Here is a 24648-nt window from a genome sequence, read left to right as displayed (position 1 = left end):
TTCTCCCCGAGGCTGCTTGGGTTTCCTCCGGGTGCTCTGGTTTCCTCCCACAGCTCAGGTGCTAAATTGCCCGTGGTGCTTGGTGCATTAGTCAGGGGGAAATGGGTCTGGGTGGGTTACTCTTCGGAGGGTCGGTGTGGACTTGTTGGGCTGAAGGGCCTGTTTCCACTCTGTAGGGAATCTAATCTAAAACAAAATTGCTGGAAATGTATAATAGGGCCGCAAACAATTGTCAGTCCGATAGAAGAGCAGCTATGTAGACAATTCACTGAAATGTGTAAAAATAACAGTAGGGTGATTATTTTAAGGAACTTTCGCTTCCCCAATATTATTTGGGATAGTGATTGTACAAGATATTTAAAGGGAGGCAGATTTCTTGAAATGTACTCACGAGAACTTTTTGTGTCATCATGTAGGTGATCCTATAAGGGATGGTGCACTGCTGGACCGGATTCTGGTAGATAAAACCATGCAAGTTTTCAAGGTGACAGTGAAAGAGCATTTTAGTGATACTGATCATGTCACCGTGCGATTCAAGTTTGTTATGGAAAAGGAAAGAGATGGCCTTCAGCCAAGGGGGTTGGGATTGAGCAAAGACAGCTTTTATTCAGAGGCAGGACCTGGCTGAAGTAGACTGGGAAAAGCTACTCATGAGAAAATCTAAGCAGAACAGTGGGGGGTTGTTCAGAAGGGAAATGGTGAAGTACAGGCCCAACATGATCACTTTAAGGTGAAACTTGGGCACAACAGTGCAGAGAACCCTGAATGGCTAAGAATATACAGGACAAGATTAAAAAAAGGAAAAAAAAAGAGGTTTTTAGGAGGTACTAAGGGAGTAAATCAATGGAGCTGTAGTGGAGTACAGAACATAAAGAGAAGATCTTAAAGATCTTAGAAGAGCAGAGAAGGGGCTTTAAAAATATTCCTGGCTAATCCACCTCGCTTGCACGTCCCGAGACACTATGCGCAATTTAGAATGGCCAGTCCACCTAATCTGCACATCTCTGCACCGCGGGAGGAAAGCAAAACATCCGGAGTAGACCTCTGCAGACACCGAGGGAATGTGCAAATTCCATACAGATGGTTGTTCGAGGTTGGATTTGAACCAGGATCCCTGACAGTGTGAGGCGGCGGTGCTAACTAGAATGTGTCAGAAATAACCGCTCCCTTTGGTTGAAGGGTCAATAACAAGGGCTTTGATTTTAGGGTGAAAGGAGGAGGTTTGGAGGAGATTTAAGAAAAAGCTTTTATTTTCACCCAGAGAATAGTAGGAATTTGGGAAGGCTGTTGAAGTGGGAAACTTATAACTTTTACCATGTACTTGAATGAATACGTGAAACGTCATTACTATGGACATGGTGCGGGAAAGTAAGATTAATCTAAATAGGTTGGCACAGACACAATGGGCCGAAGAGTCTCTTCTATGTTGCATGACTCAATAATTAAATCAGGGTATGGTCTTTCTCTTGTTGGATTAGACTCATGCTGATCTAGAGGCAACCCCAAGAAAATACATTTGGACTTTGACGTTATTTGACTTGATCTAACCTGTCTTGTGATAGCTATAATCATTCACTCTTATTGCCTTATTGTTTTTGCGTATTGCCTTGCATTGTTTACAGATGGCAGTCTGTTGCACCTGTTACATGATAGCCAGCCAGATTCAATGAGAATTGTGCCATTTTGCTTTCTACTTCTCTATTCCATCGATACAGAACCCAAACAGAACATCCTTACATTCCTACCTGAGCCACCACTCCATGGTGGGTACTGCATCGTATTGTTCCATGGTTCTAACACCCCATTTTTGATCATTTTGTGAACTCACAAAACTCAGCAGCAGATCCTGCCTCATCTTAAAGCTTACCTTGCTCCTTAATTTGTCATTGTATATTCTGCTTTCTTGTCCCTCTCACCATCTTTTGCTGTTTAGACATTTTTCTCCATTATTCTTACAGATCACTTTACTGCTTCCATTCAAACACTTATTAATCCTCATTGCATCAATAGATTGTGTTAAATATAATCTTTCCTAAGCACCTATGCCACATTCATTTAAACCTCCCCTTATTTCTTCACTGTCTACCACAGGTGCCACCTCTTCAGGTAAAGATTATTCCCCCTCATGATGTCTGTCTCAGGTTCCAAATCCACTCCAAAACCCAAAATGTGTGAATCTTCCCCTCCTGCGCTAGCTTGACAGCTACACTTTAGACCATTATTCTCGCCTTCTCAAGATGCATGGTATGGGAGAAAACCAGGAGACATAGTCAGTCTAAGAGAATCAAATCAGCACAGATGGAGGTCTGTGGTCCTGACTCAATGGAAGGCCCATCAATGAATTCCATCTGCCTGTGCTCTCTCTCTCTCCCCCCCGTGTCTCCCTCTCTCAGTCTGTCTCTCCCTTTCTCCATCTGTCTCTCCCTCTCTCTGTCCATCTCTCTGTCTCTCTCTGTCCATCTCTCTGTCTCTCTCTCTCTCTGTGTGTGTCTCTCTCTCTCTCTCTGTCTCTCTCTCTCTCTCTGTCTCTCTCCCCCCCTCTCTCTCCCACCCCCCCTCCCCCCGAATATCTTCCTTTTCCAAGTAGATTCAATTCCTTTTGGAAAGTCACCGAGTCTGGTTTCAGGCAGTGCAAAATAATTCTCTTCGTTTTCCTCCTTTTCATTCTTAACGACTTTATGAAGTCCACCCTGCTTGCACAAACATTTCACCCATCTACTCTTGTCAGAACTTCAGTTTTCATCGTATTAAAAGAAAATAATTGGTTCACGGCTGCAAATAAAATATCTCACTGGGATAATCGACCAGCAGCAAAATTCAACACCACCAAGCAATTGCAGCCATCCAAGATGGCCACCAGAGGTCAGTATTAAACCAAGTTCAGTGCAGATTGCCTGTTTTACAAGCACCAAGTGTCATTTCAAACTTCAATATACATTTTATCATTACGATTTCGCTGTTCCCACTGATGGGTGTGTGTTTGTGTCTGCATGTTGAAAATTCCCAGCTTAACTAGAGATTTACTTGCGTATATTAAGACATATCTGAATGGGTAAGCACCAGCTGGCTTTAAAAGTAATGATTGAAAAGTAAGAGTGCCAGGGGAAGTTAAAAGGCCATCAATTGTATGAGTTAAGTGAAAAATATGAGAGGAAAGGAGTTCCTGGGAAAGAACGGGTTAGCACAGAGGATTGTGCAGCCAATCCTGATTTTGACACAGCGAAGAAGGGGAGAACAGGAAAGGCTTGTGGAAAGGTGTAATTACAGTTCTGGAGGAACAAGAGTGAAAACGTCAATAATATTAAGACCATAAGACATAGGAGTGGAAGTAAGGCCATTCGGCCCAGCGAATCCACTCCGCCATTCAATCATGGCTGATGGGCATTTCAACTCCACTTACCCTCATTCTCCCCGTAGCCCTTAATTCCTTGTGACATCAAGAATTTATCAATCTCTGCCTTGAAGACATTTAGCGTCCCGGCCTCCGCTACACTCTGCGGCAATGAATTCCACAGGCCCACCAGTCTCTGGATGAAGAAATGTCTCCGCATTTCTGTTCTGAATTGACCCCCTCTAACACTCAGGCTGTGTCCACGGGTCCTAGTCTCCTCGCCTAACGGAAACAATTTCCTAGCATCCACCCTTTCCAAGCCATGTATTATCTTGTAATACTAAAGGAACAGTCACTGCAAGATGTGATGAAAGACAGAGAGAGGGAGAGCTTGTGACAAAGAAAGAGCAAGAGAAAAAGAAAAGGGATATGGATTGCTCTCAGATTACTATGACAATAAAGTTTTCATTAAGAATGATGACCTTCTGAAGAAGACTGTAGAAGGAGTGAATTGCAACTTCTTGCTCACTATAACCAGCCCGCAGTTACTTATACAGTAGTTATGTATAGTATTACAGGAGGGTATGCTAGCTCAGTGGTCAGCACTGCTGCCTCACAGCGAGTCTGGGTGGGACGTTCTTCGGAGGGTCGGTGAGGACTCGATGGCCCGAGTGGCCTACTTTCACACTGTATGGATTCTATAGGGAGCAGTTAATGGTCACCATACTGAACAACACTCGCCATCTGTAGCTAAAGGGCCTTTCACGTGTTTGTGTGTGCATCATTTCAGTGAAATATAGCAAAGGGTTAAAGAGTGGTCTAACCCTCGCATTATAAACAGCTATCAGTACTCACCAGCAATTTTGCCACACAATTTTGCTCTCCTGCGTAACAGAAATCTCCAGAAACATTGGTCTCAAACCAGATGTGCTCTCCGTACTGTGCATTCTCCTAAGAAACACAACACAGGAAATTAGATTAGTTCAAAGGCAAGTAGCTCCACACGCTGTGGTAACTTGGTGCAGACAACACTGGGGAAGGTGGTGTAGGCAAGTCTGTTTCGGGGTTGTTCGAATTCAGGAAGAGAAGGGTCTGCCACAGCTGACTTTTATTTTAAATTGGTTCTTGGAATTTGGACATCATTGGTTTGGTCAGCATGTATCACCCACCTATGATTGCCTTTGAACTGAGTAGCTTCTAGCCCATTTCAAAGAACAGATAAACATCGATCACATAGCTACAGGTCTAAAGTCACATGCAGGCCATTCCAGATCAGGATAGCAGATTTCCTTCCCTAAAGGTCAGTAGCAAACCCTAATGACAATCAACCAAGGCGTTTAAGTCCAGACTTTTTTTTAAAAACTGAATTCAAATTTCATCATTTGCCATGCCACAACTGAACCAACCTTTCTGGAACATAGTCATAGAGCATACAGCACAAAAACGGACCTTTCTGTCCAACCAGTTCATGCCATCCACGTTTCCCAAACCATTTATCTAGATTTGGCCCATGTCCCTCCAAATTTTCAAATACTTGTCCAAACGTCTTTTAAATGTTGTAACAACTGAAGCAAAAGGAGGGGGTGAGAGATAAAAGGTTTTTGTGTGTCTGTTCTCCAGTTGTGGCATGTTTAGAACATAAAACAGTACAGGCCCTTCGGCCCTCCATGTTGTGCTGGCCTTTTATCCTACCCTAAGATCAGACTAACATACATAACCTTCATTGTACTAACTTCCATGGGCCTATCCAACAGTCGCTTAAATGTCGCTAAAGTCTCTGATTCGATTACCACTGCTGGCAGTACATTCCATTTCTGTGTAAAGACCCAAACTCTGACATCTTCCCGTTACTATAAAATTGTGCCCACTCATGATTGAGATTTCTGCCATAGGAAAGATCTCTGGCTATTCACTCTATCTATGACTCTCAACATCTTGTACACCTCTATCGAGTCACCTCTCATCTTTCTTCAGTCCAATGAGAAAAGCCCTAGCTCCCTCAACCTTTCTTCATAAGACATGCCCTCAGTCCAGGCAGCAATCTGGTAAATCCTCTCTCCATCCTCTTTAAAGTTTCCACATCTTTCCTATCATAAGGGGAGCAGAACTGAACACAATATTCCAAATGAGGTCTAACCAGAGCTTTAAGGAGTTGCAGCATAACCATGCGGCTCTTTAACTCAATACTGAACCAAAGTATTCATTAAAGACCTCCCTTACTTCCTCCCACTCCAGGAGCAAGTTCCCTCCACTATCCCTGATCGGCCCTACCCTAAATGACACACCATGCAAGAACTGTAACAAACACTACATTGGACAGACAGGCAGAAGACTAGCCACCATGAACATCAACTAGCCACAAAAAGTCATGACCCTCCCTCACTAATATCCTTACATACAGATGAGGAAGGACACCACTTCGACTGGGACAACGCATCCATTCTAGGACAAACCAAACAGAGACACGCACGAGAATTCCTAGAAGTATGGCATTCCAACCGGAACTCTATCAACTAACACAATTTACCACCCCCCTGTGAAAAAGAACAGGGAATGACATCACCATAGGAAATGACATCACCAACCCAAAGAAACCCAAACATATAAATAGAAAGGAGGAATCATCAGCAATATTTCATCCAGAGGCTCACTGAAGATGTTACCTAATATGGTGACGAAACATCTGAACATGAACCTTTCAGCTCAGTGAGCAAATCTACATCCAGAATGTCTAAAGTCTTGTCTGATCCTTGCCTTCTCAACTTTAAGTATGCTTCCTTCTTCCTCTTGACTCGATGTTCCACATCCATAGTTCTTTCAACCTACTATCCCTTCCTTGCCTCAGCAGGACAGACCTGTCCAGCACCATCAGTGCTCCCAAAACAACCTCCACATTTCCATTGTGCATTTCCCTGAGAACATCTGTTCCCAATTTAGGCATGCTAGCTCTTGCCTAATAGCATTGTAAGCCCCTGGCCTCACCATTAAATACTTTCCCATACCGTCTGCTCCTATCCCTCTCTGTGAGTATAGTAAAGCTCATGGAGTAGTGATCACTATCACCAAAATGCTTTCCCACCGAGAGAGATCTGACTCCTGACCTAGTTTGTTGCCAAGCACCAAATCCAATATGGCCTCCCCTCTAGTCAGCCTATCTACATATTGCATTAGAAACCCTTCCTGGACACATCTGACAAATACTGCTTCAGCCAAACTAGTTGAACCAAGGAGGTTCCAATCAATATTAGGGAAATTAAAGTCACCCGCGACAACAACCCTGTTATTCTGCACTTTTCCAAAATCTGCCTTCCAATCCGCTCCTCCCTGTCTCTGTTGCTACTGGCGGGCGGGGGTGGGGTGGGGGGGGCATGTAGAAAACTGCCAGTAAAGTGACTGGTCCTTTCCTGTTTCTGACTTCCACCAATACTGACTCTGTAGACAAACCCTCCTCGACAATCTCCCTTTCTGCAGCTGTGATACTACCCCTGATTAGCAATGCCAATCCTCCACCTCTTTAATCTTGCCCTCTGTTCCTTTTGAAACACTTAAACCCTGGAACATCCAACAACCATTCCTGCTCCTAAGATATTCAAGTCTCTGTAATGGCTACAACATCATAGCTCCAAGTACTGATCCATGCTCTAAGTTCATCACCCTTTTTCCTGATACTTCTTGCATTAAAATAGACACACCAACCCATCACACTACACCTTTGCTATATCAAGTGCCTATCCCTCCTCAGAGACTCTCTGCATGCTGTGTCTGTTCACTAACTACTCCATCATCTGATCCATAGATCAGGTTCCCAACTCCTGCCAATCTAGTTTAAACCCTCCTGAAGAGCCTCAGCGAATTTCCCATCCAGGATATTGGTGCCCCTCCAGTTCACGTGCAACCTGTCCTCTTGTACAGGTCTCACATTCCCCAGAAGGTACACCCACATATGTGAAGCCGTCCCATCTAAACCAGATCCTCAGTCACGTGTTCATCTGCACTCGCTCTCTGTTCCTAACCTCACTAGCATGTGGCACCGGTAGCAATCCTGAGATTACTACTCTACTTATCCTGCCTTCTAGCTTCCAACCTAACTCCCCATGTTCTCTTTTCAGGTCCTCCTTCCTTTCCCTACCTAGGTCGTTGATACTGATGTATATCAGGACTTCTTGCTGCTCTCCCTCCCCCTTAAGAATCATGGAGACTTGATCCAAGACCTCCCTGTCCGTGGTACCCAAATGGCAACACACCATCTCGCTCGCGACCACAGAACCTCATGTCTGTTCCCCACACGGTGAATCACCTATCACTATCGCTTTTATATTGTCCCGCTTCCCTTCTGAGCCCCAGAACCAGGCTCAATGCCAGAAATCTAGCCATTGAGGCTTTCCCTGGTAGGTCCCCCCATCAACAGTATCCAACACGGTATACTTATTATTGAGGGGAACGGACACAGAGAGTCCCTGCGCTTTCTGCCCGTCCCCTTTCCCTCTCCCGACAGTCACCCAGCTATCTTTGTCCTGTAACTTAGGTGTGACTACTTCACTATCACTCCCGAATAATCTGAAGTTCATCCAGCTCCAGCTCTCGAACACAGTCTGTGAGGAGCTGGAGTTGGGGGCACTTCTCGCAGGTAAAGTCAGCATGGACACTAGTGGTGACCCTTCTCTCCCACATCCTGCAAGAGGAGCATGCAACTGCCCTAGCCTCCATTCCCTCTGCTCAAAATTACCAAGAGATTGATTTACCTGAAACTTTCTAGCCCACAAGATATGAAGGGCTTTGATGTGATACTTTGACAAATGGTGCATAGGAACTGAACTCCCAAACATCTCTTTGTGCCTTCCTTGTTTTCTAACTCTTCACCAATTAGAAAGTGTCTCATTTTTGTCCTTTTTAAGTCCATTGTGAATAATCTCACATTTGATTATTTTGAATTTCATTCCTTCCCGTTCACTTAATCAGTCAAAACACCTTTGCAATATTATGCTCCCAGCTACATAGCTAAGAATTCAGCAATTTGGAAATAAGGTTTTCTATTCCATCTTCCACATCATTAACAAATGTGATAAATAATTTAGGCTCCAACACAGATCTTTGCAGGATGCCATTAGTCACATCCTGCTAATTACAGTATCTGCTCATTAGTAATGCTCTCTGTTCCCTGACACTCACTCTGCGTCTTACCCAGTTTAATGATTTGGGTTAAATTCTATGAAGCTGCACTTTAGCTCACTGTCCCTTGAGGGACTTTGTAAAATGGTTCTACAAGTCCTTAAAAATAAGATTCAAGGTTCTCCAAAGGTCTTGCGGCCCAGTATTTCGGTCTCTGGGTCATAAGTTCCAGGCTCAGGTCCCAGTCCAGGACTTGGTGACCGTAACCCAGCCTGAGTATTGACCTATAAATCACGACAGTACCACATCATAAACATGGACCAGAGCAGAGGTTTATGCTCACCAACCACCTCTCAAGGCCTTGGACCTGAAAAGGAAGATTCTCCAGTCTACTATTTTAGTCACCTCTTCAAAATGACTCTTTTGGTTTGTCCTTTCCAAATCTGTGCTGACTTACTCAGATCAGCAGGAAATTCCTTTTAAGGTGGTAAGTCAGTCTACCTTTAGTTGTAAACTTGAGTAATTGCCCAACATTGATGCTAAATTGATAGGGTCCAAAGGAGTGTGATGATTTGATCAATTCTCCAACTTAAAAATGGGTTTGCAGAGCAAGAGAGGTTGTAGTTTATAGTTTGGACATGAGCGATGTTCTCACTTACTTCTTTGAAGACACAGCAGGAAGCCATTGGGACCAGGGTATTTGTCATCTTCTAGGTTCATTTATTTCATTGCCCCCTGCTACTTTGCTGATGTTAATTTTCATAAGTCCCCGAGCCTGATTCGATCTGAGTTTCACTGGCATGTCTGACAAGCTGACCTCTTCCTTTGTTATAAATGTAGACACAAAGTTAGGTGGCAGAGTGGTAGTGGCACTGCCTAAGGAATCTGGAGACCCAGGGTAAAGATCTGGAGACAGGAGTTCAAATCCCACCACAGAGAACAGTCAAACTTAAACTCAATTAATAAATTAAAAACTAGTCTGATGTTGACATGAAGCTATTGTCACTTGTTGGTAAAAGCCATCTTGTTCACTCATGTCCTTTCTAAGGATGGAAATATGCTACCATTATCTGTTCTGACCTACTTGCGACTCCAGAACCATAACAATGTGGTTGACCTGTACTGGTAGGAGTGACCACAGCATCGACCTTGTAGAAACCAAGTCCCAACTTCACATCGAGGATATCTTCCATCATGATGTGTGACAACACCACTGTGCTAAAAGAGATAGATTTCAAACAGATCTGGAAATGCATCCACGCGGAGCTGTAGGCCATCAACAGCAGGGTGAACAGTGCCACTACTGGGTCTACGACCACCTTCCCTATTCTCCCTGTAGAGATTAACACGAGCATTACCTTCTTTATTCTTTTGTGAGATGTGGGTGCAGTTTGAATGACTAACGATTGACGTCCATCCCAAATGCCTCTTCATCTGATTGGCTTGCTAGCCTACTTCAGAGGTCAGTTAACAGTCAACCACATTGTTGTGGATCTGGAGTCACATGTAAGATAGACCTGCTCATGACAGCATTGAGGAGACAGGTGATGAATAATTCTCCTCACAATTCCTAGCCCCTGACCTATTCTTGTATTTACAGCTGCTATAGTTCAGTTCCCTGACAGTTTTATGAAGGTTAGAGTTTTAACATTAGAATTCTATGTTGACAGACCACAGCTGTTCATCTCTAACTAGAATTATTTATTGCATAAAATCATAATTCACATTTGAGTACAGACATTAGGTCCATGCTTTCTGTCAACCTGGGTCGAAAATGACAGGAAAATTGAGGACTTCAGTGTACTTCTATAAAACTTCTAACCTTTGTGATGACTCTGGGATTAGCAGGGCTTGATTTCCAGCATGCTGTCCCAGTGAGGTGGAACAACATTGAACTGGACAGAAGAGAGTCAGAAAATTGGAATTTGCATTTACATTGATTACTCACTGAATATTTGCCCCCTTGGAACTTTGTAGTGAGCTGAGTAACAGTAACCATTTTAAGCCATGGGCTGAAACAGTACAATCTCCTGATCACAAAACTTAACGATTGCTTCGAGAGAAATCATTTACATTTCTCATCACTATATCCAGAATGACTTCAAACAGCTCACATACTAAACTTGTGACTGTAACAGTTGGAATTAAAATGAAAAATGTGTTTATTCACTTCTGGTAATTTCTGACAAAACTGTAATGATTAACATGATTTAATTTCTGTGTTGCTGGAGATAGTGTGATGTTAGGCAAGTTGCAGAACTGTATCTTACTCAACAAGGATGCAATAAAGATATAAAAAGCTTTCATTCCTACATGGACTATTTCGCACCTTCCTGATGTCCTGAAGTGTTATACAGGCAATGCAGTGCTTCTGGAACTGCTATCATTGTTGTAATGTAGGAAATGCAGTAGCCAATTTTCACACAGCAAGGCCTCACAAACAGACATACATGACGAGATAATCTGTTCTAAAGTTAATGATTGGAGAGGTAAAAATGGTCAAAACACAAGGAAAACTCACATTTAAATCATCCTACGGATTAGTTTACATCCACATGTGATGGCTGACAGGGCCTTGTTTTAACATCCCACTTGAAGTACAGTGCCTCAGACAGTGTAGCACACCCTCAGTACTGCACAAGTGTATCAGTCCGGATTCTGCACTCAGCTCCCTGTTACAGGTGTTGAAACGACAAGTTGGAGTCAGAGATGAAACTATGACCAATTGCATCAGGGCCTCTCTGCAAGAGTGGATACAATGCTGCATCACACATCAGTGACCATCCTCAATCCTCAGACTTGGTTCGAGATTCAACTTTGCTCCAGGGCATCATTAATAATGAAGAACACGGGGAAGTGGTGAGCCAAGCATTCAGCTTCACTCTCCTGACATCAGGACCTGTCACAACAGGATCACTGAGACATAGACAACATTTTTTTCTACAGTGAGATCTTAGTCAAGAGGCACTACCATTTGACAGAAAGGGGAATACATTAAACACCAGGTACAATGAGTACAACATTAAAAAAAAACTATTTTGCATTTTTTTTTTAAAAAAACACCCCTGCTGTCTTGAAAAAGGAAACTCTAACCTCATTTTGACACATTCCCCCCACAACAGCAATATGACCTAGCTTTCTGCTGGCCTGTGATTAATAAAGATACGTCTAAAAATAGACTCCAAGTGAGAATAAAAACACATCTTCCTATTGAGGAAAATCAGTTCTAATGATTTCCAGACAATCAAACGACATCTAGAGAAGCAGCAGCAAATCTGGGAAAATCCGGAACATAATTTCCTTCACCACCGGGCCAGACTTCTTTTCGCTACTGGGCTTAATTTAAAAGACTATTTATTCAAACAGAAACTATTAACTTGGCATTAGTATCCCAGAGCAACCGATCTTCAGAGTAGTGGATATTTGAGTTAGGAAACAACAATGAACAAGAGTTAACCTAACGAATACTTTCAAACAGTGAGACTATCTACAGTGAAGGAGAGTTAGATAAAGTGCAATTATCTGCAGTGGGCAAGGTTTTGGGATAATAGGATTATTTAAGCGGGAGACTACGAGTACAGCAGCTCTAAGGAAGGGTCACTGAGACATTAGGTCTGATTTCTCTCCACAGATGCTGCCAAACTGCAAAATCTTTCCAGCAATTTCTGCTTTTGCTCGGTACAGTGGGATTGTTTAAAATGGGAGGGGGTTCGGTACAGTGGGATTGTTTAAATTGGGAGGGGGTTCGGTACAGTGGGATTGTTTACAATGGGAGTGGGGTTTGTACAGTGGGATTGTTTACAATGGGAGGAGGTTTGGCACAGTGGGATTGTTTAAATTGGGAGGGGGTTCAGTACAGTGGGATTGTTTATAATGGGAGTGGGTTTTGTACAGTGGGATTGTTGACAATGGGAGAGTGTTTGGTACAGTGGGATTGTTTACAATGGGTGGGGATTCGGTACAGTGGGATTGTTTACAATGGGAGGGGGTTCGGTGCACTGGGATTGTTTACAAAGGGAGAGAGTTTGGTACAGTGGGTTTGTGTACAATGGGGGAGGGTTTGGTACAGTGGGTTTGTTTACAATGGGAGGGGGTTCGGTACAGTGGGATTGTTTACAACGGGAGAGGGTTTGGTACAGTGGGATTGTTTACAATGGGAGTGGGTACGGTACAGTGGGATTGTTTGCAATGGCAGGGGGTTTGGTACAGTGGGATTATTTACAATGGGAGGGGGTTTAGTACAGAGGGATTGTTTATAAAGGGAGGGGGTTCGGTGCAGTGGGATTGTTTACAATGGAAAGGGGTTCGGTACAGTGGGATTGTTTACAATGGGAGGGGGTTTAGTACAGTGGGATTGCTTACAATGGGAGAGGGTTCTGTACAGTGGGATTGTTTATAATGGGAGAGGGTTCGGTACAGTGGGATTGTTTACAATGGGAGGGGTTTGGTACGGTGGGATTGTTGACAATGGGAGGGGGTTCGGTACAGTTGGATTGTTTACAATGGGAGGGGGTTCGGTGCAGTGGGATTGTTTACAACGGGAGGGGTTTAGTACAGTGGGATTGCTTACAATGGGAGGGGGTTCGGTGCACTGGGATTGTTTACAAAGGGAGAGAGATTGGTACAATGGGTTTGTTTACAATGGGGGAGGGTTTGGTACAGTGGGGTTGTTTACAATGGGAGGGGGTTTGGTACAGTGGGTTTGTTTACAATGGGGGAGGGTTTGGTACAGTGGGATTGTTTACAATGGGAGGGGGTTCGGTACAGTGGGACAGTTTACAATGGGAGGGGGTCCGGTACAGTGGGAATGTTTACAATGGGAGGGGGTCCGGTACAGTGGGAATGTTTACAATGGGAGGGGGTTTGGTACAGTGGGATTGTTTAGAATGGGAGGGGGTTTGGTACAGTGGGATTGTTTAGAATGGGAGGGGATTCAGTACTGTGGAATTGTTTACAATGGGAGAGGGTTTGGTACAGTGGGATTGTTTACAATGGGAAAGGGTTTGGTACAGTGGGATTGTTTACAACAGGAGAGGGTTCGGTAGAGTGGGATTGTTTACAATGGGAAAGGGTTTGGTACAGTGGGATTGTTTACAATGGCAGGGGGTCCGGTACAGTGGGATTGTTTACAATGGGAGGAGGTTTGGTACAGTGGGAATGTTTACAACAGGAGAGGGTTCGGTACAGTGGGATTGTTTACAATGGGAGGCGGTTCGGTACAGTGGGATTGTTGACAATGGGAGAGTGTTTGGTACAGTGGGATTGTTTACAATGGGTGGGGATTCGGTACAGTGGGATTGTTTACAATGGGAGGGGGTTCGGTGCACTGGGATTGTTTACAATGGGAGGGGGTTTGGTACAGTGGGTTTGTTTACAATGGGGGAGGGTTTGGTACAGTGGGTTTGTTTACAGTGGGGGGGGTTCGCTACAGTGGGATTGTTTACAATGGGAGGGGGTTTGGTACAGTGGGATTGTTTACAACGGGAGGGGTTTAGTACAGTGGGATTGCTTACAATGGGAGGGGGTTCTGTGCACTGGGATTGTTTACAATGGGAGAGAGTTTGGTACAGTGGGATTGTTAACAATGGGAGGGGGTTCGGTGCACTGGGATTGTTTACAATGGAAGAGGGTTTGGTACAGTGGGATTGTTTACAACGGGAGGGGGTTCGGTACAGTGGGATTGTTTACAACGGGAGGGGGTTCGGTACAGTGGGATTGTTTACAACAGGAGAGGGTTCGGTACAGTGGGATTGTTTACAATGGGAGGGGGTTTAGTACAGTGGGATTGTTTACAATGGGAGGGGGTTCGGTGCACTGGGATTGTTTACAAAGGGAGAGAGTTTGGTACAGTGGGATTGTTTACAATGGGTGGGGATTCGGTACAGTGGGATTGTTTACAATGGGAGGGGGTTCGGTGCACTGGGATTGTTTACAATGGGAGTGGGTTTGGTACAGTGGGATTGCTTACAATGGGTGAAGGTTCGCTACGGTGGGATTGTTTACAATGGGAGGGGGGTTCGGTACAGTGGGATTGTTTACGAGGGGAGGGGGTTCGGTACAGTGGGATTGTTTACAATAGGAAAGGGTTCGGCACAGTGGGATTGTTTACGAGGGGAGGGGGTTAGGTACAGTGGGATTGTTTACAATAGGAAAGGGTTCGGCACTGTGGAATTGTTTACAACGGGAGAGGGTTTGGTGCAGTGGGAATGTTTACAATGGGAGGGGGTTTGGTACAGTGGGATTGTTTACAATGGCAGGGGGTTTGGTACAGTGGGATTGTTTACAATGGGAGGGGGTTCGGTACAGTGGGATTGTTTACAACAGGAAAGGGTTCGGCACTGTGGAATTGTTTACAACAGGAGAGGGTTTGGTACAGTGGGATTGTTTACAATGGGAGGGGGTTTGGTACAGTGGGATTGTTTACAATGGGAGGGGTTTCTGTACAGTGGGATTGTTTACAATGGGAGGGGGTTCGGTACAGTGGGATTATTTACAATGGGAGTGGGTTCGGTACAGTGGGATTATTTACAATGGGAGTGGGTTCGGTACAGTGGGATTGTTTACAATGGGAGGGGGTTTCGTACAGTGGGATTGTTTATAATGGGAGAGGGTTTGGTACAGTGGGATTATTTACAATGGGAGAGGGTTCGGTACAGTGGGATTGTTTACAATGGGAGGGGGTTCGGTAAAGTGGGATTGTTTACAATGGGAGAGGGTTTGGTACAGTAGGATTGTTTACAACAGGAAAGGGTTCGGTACTGTGGCATTGTTTACAATGGGAGGGGGTTTAGTACAGTGGGATTGTTTACAATGGGAGGGGGTTCGGTGCACTGGGATTGTTTACAAAGGGAGAGAGTTTGGTACAGTGGGATTGTTTACAATGGGTGGGGATTCGGTACAGTGGGATTGTTTACAATGGGAGGGGGTTCGGTGCACTGGGATTGTTTACAAAGGGAGAGAGTTTGGTACAGTGGGATTGTTTACAATGGGTGGGGGTTTGGTACAGTGGGATTGTTTACAATGGGAGAGAGTTCGGTACAGTGGGATTGTTTACAATGGGAGTGGGTTTGGTACAGTGGGATTGCTTACAATGGGTGAAGGTTCGCTACGGTGGGATTGTTTACAATGGGAAGGGGGGTTCGGTACAGTGGGATTGTTTACGAGGGGAGGGGGTTCGGTACAGTGGGATTGTTTACAACAGGAAAGGGTTCGGCACTGTGGAATTGTTTACAACGGGAGAGGGTTTGGTGCAGTGGGAATGTTTACAATGGGAGGGGGTTTGGTACAGTGGGATTGTTTACAATGGGAGGGGGTTTGGTACAGTGGGATTGTTTACAATGGGAGTGGGTTTCGTACAGTGGGATTGTTTATAATGGGAGAGGGTTTGGTACAGTGGGATTGCTTACAATGGGAGAGGGTTCTGTACAGTGGGATTGTTTATAATGGGAGAGGGTTCGGTACAGTGGGATTGTTTACAATGGGAGGGGTTTGGTACGGTGGGATTGTTGACAATGGGAGGGGGTTCGGTACAGTTGGATTGTTTACAATGGGAGGGGGTTCGGTGCAGTGGGATTGTTTACAACGGGAGGGGTTTAGTACAGTGGGATTGCTTACAATGGGAGGGGGTTCTGTGCACTGGGATTGTTTACAATGGGAGAGAGTTTGGTACAGTGGGATTGTTAACAATGGGAGGGGGTTCGGTGCACTGGGATTGTTTACAAAGGGAGAGAGATTGGTACAATGGGTTTGTTTACAATGGGGGAGGGTTTGGTACAGTGGGGTTGTTTACAATGGGAGGGGGTTTGGTACAGTGGGTTTGTTTACAATGGGGGAGGGTTTGGTACAGTGGGATTGTTTACAATGGGAGGGGGTTCGGTACAGTGGGACTGTTTACAATGGGAGGGGGTCCGGTACAGTGGGAATGTTTACAATGGGAGGGGGTTTGGTACAGTGGGATTGTTTAGAATGGGAGGGGGTTTGGTACAGTGGGATTGTTTAGAATGGGAGGGGATTCAGTACTGTGGAATTGTTTACAATGGGAGAGGGTTTGGTACAGTGGGATTGTTTACAATGGGAAAGGGTTTGGTACAGTGGGATTGTTTACAATGGCAGGGGGTCCGGTACAGTGGGATTGTTTACAATGGGAGGAGGTTTGGTACAGTGGGAATGTTTACAACAGGAGAGGGTTCGGTACAGTGGGATTGTTTACAATGGGAGGCGGTTTGGTACAGTGGGATTGTTGACAATGGGAGAGTGTTTGGTACAGTGGGATTGTTTACAATGGGTGGGGATTCGGTACAGTGGGATTGTTTACAATGGGAGGGGGTTCGGTGCACTGGGATTGTTTACAATGGGAGGGGGTTTGGTACAGTGGGTTTGTTTACAATGGGGGAGGGTTTGGTACAGTGGGATTGTTTACAACGGGAGGGGTTTAGTACAGTGGGATTGCTTACAATGGGAGGGGGTTCTGTGCACTGGGATTGTTTACAATGGGAGAGAGTTTGGTACAGTGGGATTGTTAACAATGGGAGGGGGTTCGGTGCACTGGGATTGTTTACAATGGAAGAGGGTTTGGTACAGTGGGATTGTTTACAACGCGAGGAGATTCGGTACAGTGGGATTGTTTACAATGGGAGGGGGTTCGGTGCACTGGGATTGTTTACAATGGGAGGGGGTTTGGTACAGTGGGTTTGTTTACAATGGGGGAGGGTTTGGTACAGTGGGTTTGTTTACAGTGGGAGGGGGTTCGGTACAGTGGGATTGTTTACAATGGGAGGGGGTTTCGTACAGTGGGATTGTTTACAACGGGAGGGGTTTAGTACAGTGGGATTGCTTACAATGGGAGGGGGTTCTGTGCACTGGGATTGTTTACAATGGGAGAGAGTTTGGTACAGTGGGATTGTTAACAATGGGAGGGGGTTCGGTGCACTGGGATTGTTTACAATGGAAGAGGGTTTGGTACAGTGGGATTGTTTACAACGGGAGGGGGTTCGGTACAGTGGGATTGTTTACAACAGGAGAGGGTTCGGTACAGTGGGATTGTTTACAATGGGAGGGGGTTTAGTACAGTGGGATTGTTTACAATGGGAGGAGGTTCGGTGCACTGGGATTGTTTACAAAGGGAGAGAGTTTGGTACAGTGGGATTGTTTACAATGGGTGGGGCTTCGGTACAGTGGGATTGTTTACAATGGGAGGGGGTTCGGTGCACTGGGATTGTTTACAAAGGGAGAGAGTTTGGTACAGTGGGATTGTTTACAATGGGTGGGGGTTTGGTACAGTGGGATTGTTTACAATGGGAGAGAGTTCGGTACAGTGGGATTGTTTACAATGGGAGTGGGTTTGGTACAGTGGGATTGCTTACAATGGGTGAAGGTTCGCTACGGTGGGATTGTTTACAATGGGAGGGGGGTTCGGTACAGTGGGATTGTTTACGAGGGGAGGGGGTTCGGTACAGTGGGATTGTTTACAACAGGAAAGGGTTCGGCACTGTGGAATTGTTTACAACGGGAGAGGGTTTGGTGCAGTGGGAATGTTTACAATGGGAGGGGGTTTGGTACAGTGGGATTGTTTACAATGGCAGGGGGTTTGGTACAGTGGGATTGTTTACAATGGGAGGGGGTTCGATACAGTGGGATTGTTTACAACAGGAAAGGGTTCGGCACTGTGGAATTGTTTACAACAGGAGAGGGTTTGGTACAGTGGGATTGTTTACAATGGGAGGGGGTTTGGTACAGTGGGATTGTTTACAATGGGAGGGGTTTCTGTACAGTGGGATTGTTTACAATGGGAGGGGGTTCGGTACAGTTGGATTATTTACAATGGGAGTGGGTTCGGTACAGTGGGATTATTTACAATGGGAGTGGGTTCGGTACAGTGGGATTGTTTACAATGGGAGGTGGTTTCGTACAGTGGGATTGTTTATAATGGGAGAGGGTTTGGTACAGTGGGATTATTTACAATGGGAGAGGGTTCGGTACAGTGGGATTGTTTACAATGGGAGGGGGTTCGGTAAAGTGGGATTGTTTACAATGGGAGAGGGTTTGGTACAGTAGGATTGTTTACAACAGGAAAGGGTTCGGTACTGTGGCATTGTTTACAATGGGAGGGGGTTTAGTACAGTGGGATTGTTTACAATGGGAGGGGGTTCGGTGCACTGGGATTGTTTACAAAGGGAGAGAGTTTGGTACAGTGGGATTGTTTACAATGGGTGGGGATTCGGTACAGTGGGATTGTTTACAATGGGAGAGGGTTCGGTGCACTGGGATTGTTTACAAAGGGAGAGAGTTTGGTACAGTGGGATTGTTTACAATGGGTGGGGGTTTGGTACAGTGGGATTGTTTACAATGGGAGAGGGTTTGGTGCAGTGGGAATGTTTACAATGGGAGGGGGTTTGGTACAGTGGGATTGTTTACAATGGGAGGGGGTTTGGTACAGTGGGATTGTTTACAATGGGAGGGGGTTTCGTACAGTGGGATTGTTTATAATGGGAGAGGGTTTGGTACAGTGGGATTGCTTACAATGAGAGAGGGTTCTGTACAGTGGGATTGTTTATAATGGGAGAGGGTTCGGTACAGTGGGATTGTTTACAATGGGAGAGGGATTGGTACAATGGGTTTGTTTACAATGGGGGAGGGTTTGGTACAGTGGGGTTGTTTACAATGGGAGGGGGTTCGGTACAGTGGGAATGTTTACAATGGGAGGGGGTCCGGTACAGTGGGAATGTTTACAATGGGAGGGGGTTTGGTACAGTGGGATTGTTTAGAATGGGAGGGGGTTTGGTACAGTGGGATTGTTTAGAATGGGAGGGGATTCAGTACTGTGGAATTGTTTACAATGGGAGAGGGTTTGGTACAGTGGGATTGTTTACAATGGGAAAGGGTTTGGTACAGTGGGATTGTTTACAACAGGAGAGGGTTCGGTAGAGTGGGATTGTTTACAATGGGAAAGGGTTTGGTACAGTGGGATTGTTTACAATGGCAGGGGGTCCGGTACAGTGGGATTGTTTACAATGGGAGGAGGTTTGGTACAGTGGGAATGTTTACAACAGGAGAGGGTTCGGTACAGTGGGATTGTTTACAATGGGAGGCGGTTCGGTACAGTGGGATTGTTGACAATGGGAGAGTGTTTGGTACAGTGGGATTGTTTACAATGGGTGGGGATTCGGTACAGTGGGAATGTTTACAATGGGAGGGGGTTTGGTGCATTGGGATTGTTTACAATGGGAGGGGGTTTGGTACAGTGGGTTTGTTTACAATGGGGGAGGGTTTGGTACAGTGGGTTTGTTTACAGTGGGAGGGGGTTCGGTACAGTGGGATTGTTTACAATGGGAGGGGGTTTGGTACAGTGGGATTGTTTACAACGGGAGGGGTTTAGTACAGTGGGATTGCTTACAATGGGAGGGGGTGCTGTGCACTGGGATTGTTTACAATGGGAGAGAGTTTGGTACAGTGGGATTGTTAACAATGGGAGGGGGTTCGGTGCACTGGGATTGTTTACAATGGAAGAGGGTTTGGTACAGTGGGATTGTTTACAACGGGAGGGGGTTCGGTACAGTGGGATTGTTTACAATGGGAGGGGGTTTCGTACAGTGGGATTGTTTATAATGGGAGAGGGTTTGGTACAGTGGGATTGTTTACAATGGGAGGGGGTTCGGTACAGTGGGATTGTTTACAATGGGAGTGGGTTCGGTACAGTGGGATTGTTTACAATGGGAGGGGGTTTCGTACAGTGGGATTGTTTATAATGGGAGAGGGTTTGGTACAGTGGGATTGTTTACAATGGGAGGGGGTTTCGTACAGTGGGATTGTTTATAATGGGAGAGGGTTTGGTACAGTGGGATTATTTACAATGGGAGAGGGTTCGGTACAGTGGGATTATTTACAATGGGAGTGGGTTCGGTACAGTGGGATTGTTTACAATGGGAGGGGGTTTCGTACAGTGGGATTGTTTATAATGGGAGAGGGTTTGGTACAGTGGGATTATTAACAATGGGAGAGGGTTCGGTACAGTGGGATTGTTTACAATGGGAGGGGGTTCGGTAAAGTGGGATTGTTTACAATGGGAGAGGGTTTGGTACAGTAGGATTGTTTACAACAGGAAAGGGTTCGGTACTGTGGCATTGTTTACAATAGGAGGGGGTTTAGTACAGTGGGATTGTTTACAATGGTAGGGGGTTCGGTGCACTGGGATTGTTTACAAAGGGAGAGAGTTTGGTACAGTGGGATTGTTTACAATGGGTGGGGATTCGGTACAGTGGGATTGTTTACAATGGGAGGGGGTTCGGTGCACTGGGATTGTTTACAAAGGGAGAGAGTTCGGTACAGTGGGATTGTTTACAATGGGAGTGGGTTTGGTACAGTGGGATTGCTTACAATGGGTGAAGGTTCGCTCCGGTGGGATTGTTTACAATGGGAGGGGGGGTTCGGTACAGTGGGATTGTTTACGAGGGGAGGGGATTCGGTACAGTGGGATTGTTTACAACAGGAAAGGGTTTGGCACTGTGGAATTGTTTACAACGGGAGAGGGTTTGGTGCAGTGGGAATGTTTACAATGGGAAGGGGTTTGGTACAGTGGGATTGTTTACAATGGGAGGGGGTTTGGTACAGTGGGATTGTTTACAATGGGAGGGGTTTCTGTACAGTGGGATTGTTTACAATGGGAGGGGGTTCGGTACAGTGGGATTATTTACAATGGGAGTGGGTTCGGTACAGTGGGATTGTTTACAATGGGAGGGGGTTTCGTACAGTGGGATTGTTTATAATGGGAGAGGGTTTGGTACAGTGGGATTATTTACAATGGGAGAGGGTTCGGTACAGTGGGATTGTTTACAATGGGAGGGGGTTTAGTACAGTGGGATTGTTTACAATGGGAGGGGGTTCGGTGCACTGGGATTGTTTACAAAGGGAGAGAGTTTGGTACAGTGGGATTGTTTACAATGGGAGGGGGTTTGGTACAGTGGGATTGTTTACAACAGGAGGGGGTTCGGTACAGTGGGATTGTTTACAATGGGTGGGGATTCGGTACAGTGGGATTGTTTACAATGGGAGGGGGTTTGGTACAGTGGGATTGTTTACAATGGCAGGGGGTTCGGTACAGTGGGATTGTTTACAATGGGAGGGGGTTCGGTACAGTGGGATTATTTACAATGGGAGGGGGTTTCGTACAGTGGGATTGTTTATAATGGGAGAGGGTTTGGTACAGTGGGATTATTTACAATGGGAGAGGGTTCGGTACAGTGGGATTGTTTACAATGGGAGGAGGTTTGGTACAGTGGGATTGTTTACAACAGGAGAGGGTTCGGTACAGTGGGATTGTTTACAATGGGTGGGGATTCGGTACAGTGGGATTGTTTACAATGGGAGGGGGTTTAGTACAGTGGGATTGTTTACAATGGGTGGGGATTCGGTACAATGGGATTGTTTACAAAGGGAGAGAGTTTGGTACAGTGGGATTGTTTACAACAGGAGAGGGGTTGGTACAGTGGGACTGTTACAATGGGAGGGGGTTCGGTACATGGGATTGTTTACAATGGGAGGCGGTTCGGTACAGTGGGATTGTTTACAATGGGAGGGGGTTCGGTACAGTGGGATTGTTTACAATGGGAGAGGGTTCAGTACAATGGGATTGTTTATAATGGGACAGGGTTTGGTACAGTGGGATTGTTTACAATGGGAGGGGGTTCGGTACAGTGGGATTGTTTATAATGGGAGAGGGTTGGGTACAGTGGGATTGTTTACAATGGGAGAGGGTTGGGTACAGTGGGATTGTTTACAATGGGAGAGGTTTCGCTACAGTGGGATTGTTTACAATGGGAGGGGGTTGGGTACAGTGAGATTGTTTACAATGGGAGAGGGTTGGGTACAATGGGATTGTTTAGAGAGACCGCGAATGGAAAGCCTTTGGGTTTTTTTTGCACTCACCGTCCAATCCACCGTGCTGCGTACTTCACGATCTGAATCCTGTCGAAGTGCAATGTTTGGGTTTGGTTGAGCAACCAGATGTTGAAGCCCAGATTTAGCAATGGCTTTTCTGAAAAAAATCAGAGAATGCTATTTTTGTCCTGGTCTCCATTTTTCATCTATTACCAGAAATAGTGCACACTCTTTTCTCAAAAGCAGCAAAACAGTTACTCCTTTCCGCGGTTCTTATTGCTACATGCGCAGCATGGTGTAACTCGGTAAGTGTTTCTCACACACCTCGTGTCAGATACTGTTCAGTATCACACTATGATTGTGTCCAAGTCTGACGCTAAAGTCATTTGAATTTCATTCACTGGGTGACAAATAGGACAAACTAACCTACACATAGTGAAATTATGGCCTCATACCCCTCCTAAGATCGATTTCAAAGGACATTCTAATCAAATAGGCTGTTAAACCAACTCATTAGGTTAAAATTAGTTCCCATTTTTGGCTTTATCAGCAATACAGAGACTTCCCAAAAACCTCTCCAATATTTGGCAATGGGTCAAATTTTGGTGGAGCTCAATGCTCCTCCACATTTGTCTTTCCTCACTGTAATTTGCTTTTTTTAAAAAATATTTCAATTACACAAATCCATTTCAAAAGTTGAAGAACATTAGTGGAATGACATTGCGAATTAGACATTTGGGTGATCACAAAAAACAAGCAGCTTTATCCCAAACAGGTGCACTATTTACCCTGGGTGGTTGCTTCTTTGAGTATGACATGCACCCTTCTGATGCTGACATCTCACCGATAACATTGCTGCACAGACAACGGGCATCTCAGTAGCTAGAATAAACACTGGGCAACTCCCAGCGTCAACAGTAAAATAGATGCTGGGGCTCAGGACAAAATTCGACAGGAAAACAATCAATATGCCTGCCAGAATGGCAGCCTACATGCAAAGAGGCATTATTTTCAGTTAATACACCTTGTGAGCACAACTGAAGAGGAACAAAGCACTTTGTATCTTGCACTGATAAAACAGCACACTATATTCTGTGCATATTGTCAGTGTGCAAGGACCTGGGATGTGTACCTATTGGATAGCATCAGAATGGGATTATGCATACATTTGATGTGCATAAGGCTACCATGAGATATAGGAGCAGACTTTTGGCTCGAGTCTCTCACTACCATTCAATGGGAATGCGACTGAGTACAACATTTACATTAGAATACTGAACACGATAAAGGTGAGGAAATTTCTTAACACAGGAATGCAGCGTTTCTCATCTGTTGAAAGTGCATATACTGTAAAAGAGAAAGCAAATGCCTGTGTTTTCAACTTGAAGGCTGCCTGCTGCCTAAGAAAGTTTAAAGATCATTAGAAAATGGTGGTCTCAGAAATCTCACTATATCCCAAAGAAGCCTGCACTGCAAATCCCCAAAGCCAACAGATATCAGCCTTATATTAGCAAGCCTGTGGATTGCTTCCTTCCTGACAGTGATGCAAGGAGCTTCCCACTCAGCCCACTTTTGAATCACATCAAGACCTTTAGTGACTCGGGCTGAGTTGCTGTTACTAAATACTGCCATCGACCACTCTCCCACAGACATCACGTTACTTGTGCAACAAGAAATCTTCTACCGAAGGGTTGAGTTCTGAGAAGGGTACTTGATGAGAAGTGGTGAATTCAAAAATGCAGGAGTGTAAGAAGGGAAATATGCTACAAACCAGGACTTACTGCTCTAGGAAATAGCCCAGAGAGTATTAATTTGTGCAAAAGCAGCAGAGGAAAAGTCCTCTTGTAAAACAAGACCCAGTTCCCAGCATTCAATCAATCGGTCTGTGGGGTGTTGGTGGGGATCGGTGGTTAAAATAAAGCTCATCACCTCCTCACATTGACATTTGCTTGAGGGGAGTTTAGATAAATTTGCCAGGTGTCAACTCTCCTTAACCCTCTCTGGCCCAATATATGATAGAACAATTCCACCAATTAGACAACAATGTTGTGAAGCTAGAGGACCTCAGACTTCCAATAGAGGGAGAATATTGCAGACACCCAGCAGCACTGTGGAAGGGAAGCTTGTTGCTACTTTCAGATCATTCCATGTGAAGTTGCTCCACAACGTCAGCCTGTGAACTTTTTTCTGTCGTCATTACCATGTCCTGAACTAAATGACATGCTTAATTGCAATAACAACCAAACTCATCATTTTTTTCCACACTTTTTGAGTTAAACATGTCCTACTTTATTTGCGAATACCTTATCGTGGGATTTGACCTTCTAATTCAGCCG

The 24648-nt window shown here is 45.1% G+C and overlaps 1 protein-coding gene across 4 annotated transcripts in view; it reads right to left on the bottom strand.

The window, feature by feature from the left end:
* dgkza (diacylglycerol kinase, zeta a) overlaps positions 1-24648 on the bottom strand; it is a 570823-nt gene that overhangs the window by 317305 nt on the left and 228870 nt on the right. For all 4 annotated transcript variants that reach the window (XM_060838748.1, XM_060838746.1, XM_060838747.1 and 1 more), the window contains exons 2-3: positions 22361-22469; positions 4187-4282 (exon numbers count right to left, since the gene is read on the bottom strand). In XM_060838748.1, coding sequence (XP_060694731.1) covers positions 4187-4282; positions 22361-22469 — 205 coding nt within the window. The remainder of the gene's footprint in view (positions 1-4186; positions 4283-22360; positions 22470-24648) is intronic.

The sequence above is a fragment of the Hemiscyllium ocellatum genome, chromosome 18 (assembly GCF_020745735.1).
Source record: "Hemiscyllium ocellatum isolate sHemOce1 chromosome 18, sHemOce1.pat.X.cur, whole genome shotgun sequence".
Taxonomy (NCBI): domain Eukaryota; kingdom Metazoa; phylum Chordata; class Chondrichthyes; order Orectolobiformes; family Hemiscylliidae; genus Hemiscyllium; species Hemiscyllium ocellatum.
The sequence above is the reverse complement of the archived record's forward strand: the minus strand, read 5'-3'. Positions and strand labels throughout refer to the sequence as shown.